The sequence below is a fragment of the Vigna radiata genome, chromosome 6 (assembly GCF_000741045.1).
Source record: "Vigna radiata var. radiata cultivar VC1973A chromosome 6, Vradiata_ver6, whole genome shotgun sequence".
NCBI lineage: Eukaryota > Viridiplantae > Streptophyta > Magnoliopsida > Fabales > Fabaceae > Vigna > Vigna radiata.
The window spans coordinates 36,279,987-36,281,697 of NC_028356.1; the positions used below are offsets into that span (position 1 = coordinate 36,279,987).

Below are 1,711 nucleotides of genomic sequence, written 5' to 3' on the forward strand. Positions count from 1 at the left end.
TAATTAAAATGTAAATTAAATTACCGAAGATAAATAAATAAAATTGGCTGTAAGATAATATAGGATGAAGTTAAAGTGATCGTAAACGAATCTAGAAAAATACAAGGCCATAAACCAATCGTACAAGAGTGAAACATAAACATATTATTCAATATATTGTCTTCTTCTTCGTCGTGTCGTGTTTAATACATTTTTCTTCTCACTCACAAGCATGGTTCCAAAAGACTAGAATCTTTTCTTTCTCAATGTTTTCTGACACAGGCATATTTTTTATATTCATTTGATGTTATTTTTTTAATTTTTAATATTTATAAAAATATAAATATTTATTTCATTATTATTACTTTACCCTTATAATATTTATCAAATAAATATAATTGTGTCTAAATTATTCATTACAAGGTGACATATATATCACAGTTTTTAAAATATGTTATAGTATCAATACTCTTTAAAATATATTAATTTAAAAAATATTAATAATACTGAAAAAGATAAAAAAACAAAAAAAAAATAATAAAAAATCTGGACTTGTTTTTTTTTTTTTTTTTATTGAAATGATATCCACGACTCACAATATTTGATGTGTTCCAAGTTTTTGAACCTTGTTATAGCTTGACAAGGGAAACGACCAGATTGATGTACTTGGTGTCATTGTTGGACAAATGTTCCTCCACATGTTGTCCAAACCTTCGAAAAAGCTCATCCATAATGTGAGGTCCGAAATGAGATTCCAACATGGGCTCAAGCACAGCCCTTAGGGTTCTTGAAACTCTTTCTCCTCTGGAATCACTCTGCAATTCCATTCCTCCATCCCACTCTATTTCACAAGCATCGTGCTCTTCCACCATGAATGACCCTTCCTTTTCAATCACCTTTTTCACTTCTTCCATGCATGGCGCGTAGTACGGGGCATCAAAACAATCCACCTTTTCCTCTTCCAACAGACCCTACATACACACCCCCACAACACTTTTCTCATATATATCACATTAAGAATAATATATTTATGTAAAATTTGTGGATTTAGCATACCTGAGAAACCATGCTCATAAGGGAGCGTGCTAAGAGTTCCCACTGATAGCAACTGTGGTCGGAAGTTGGATCGATGGTTGTTCTTCCCATGAAAGACAAGACCATACGTCCCCCAGTTACCATTTCATGCGAACGACAAGCAATAAACGATGAAAAATCGTTGTTGAATTGCTGAGAATAAGCATCCAGCACGCACTCAGGACTGCTCTTTGATATGTAGATCTTTCCCTTGTTCAATGCTCTTCCACTTCCGTCTTCTAATCCAACAGGAGCCTTGCACCCCAACAACAACAACAATCTGTCAAAACATATGTCCTACTTTCGTCTTTCTATAATCACATCAAAAAAGTTCTTCACTCTCACATTCCTTCCTTTTTTCTTTTTTTTTTTGGCGTTGTTCCTTTATTCTTCAGTATATGCCTCTTCACAATGTTCCAAAAACGTGGATACAATCAAAGTTCAAATTCCATCTCTCTTTGTCCTTAGTTTTATCAGATAATTACTTTTACAACAGAGAAATTTGGTCTACACAATTTGAACAAAGACAACTGATATTTCTTTCAGAGAACTTTTATGAATCAATCAATGAATTATCTTTATTCTTTAATTTAAAAACATATGGTAGATTATTACTTTTTATAATGGTTACATTAAAATATATATATATATATATATA

The 1,711-nt window shown here is 31.9% G+C and overlaps 1 protein-coding gene across 1 annotated transcript in view; it reads right to left on the reverse strand.

Moving 5' to 3' along the window:
• Positions 1-570: 570 nt before the first annotated feature.
• The window catches only part of LOC106763786 (jasmonate O-methyltransferase-like), a 5,863-nt gene continuing 4,722 nt past the window's right edge, over positions 571-1,711 (reverse strand). The window contains exons 2-3 of the mRNA XM_014647943.2: positions 1,036-1,350; positions 571-950 (exon numbers count right to left, since the gene is read on the reverse strand). Of these exons, the coding sequence (XP_014503429.1) occupies positions 609-950; positions 1,036-1,350 (657 nt within the window). The 3' untranslated portion in view covers positions 571-608. The remainder of the gene's footprint in view (positions 951-1,035; positions 1,351-1,711) is intronic.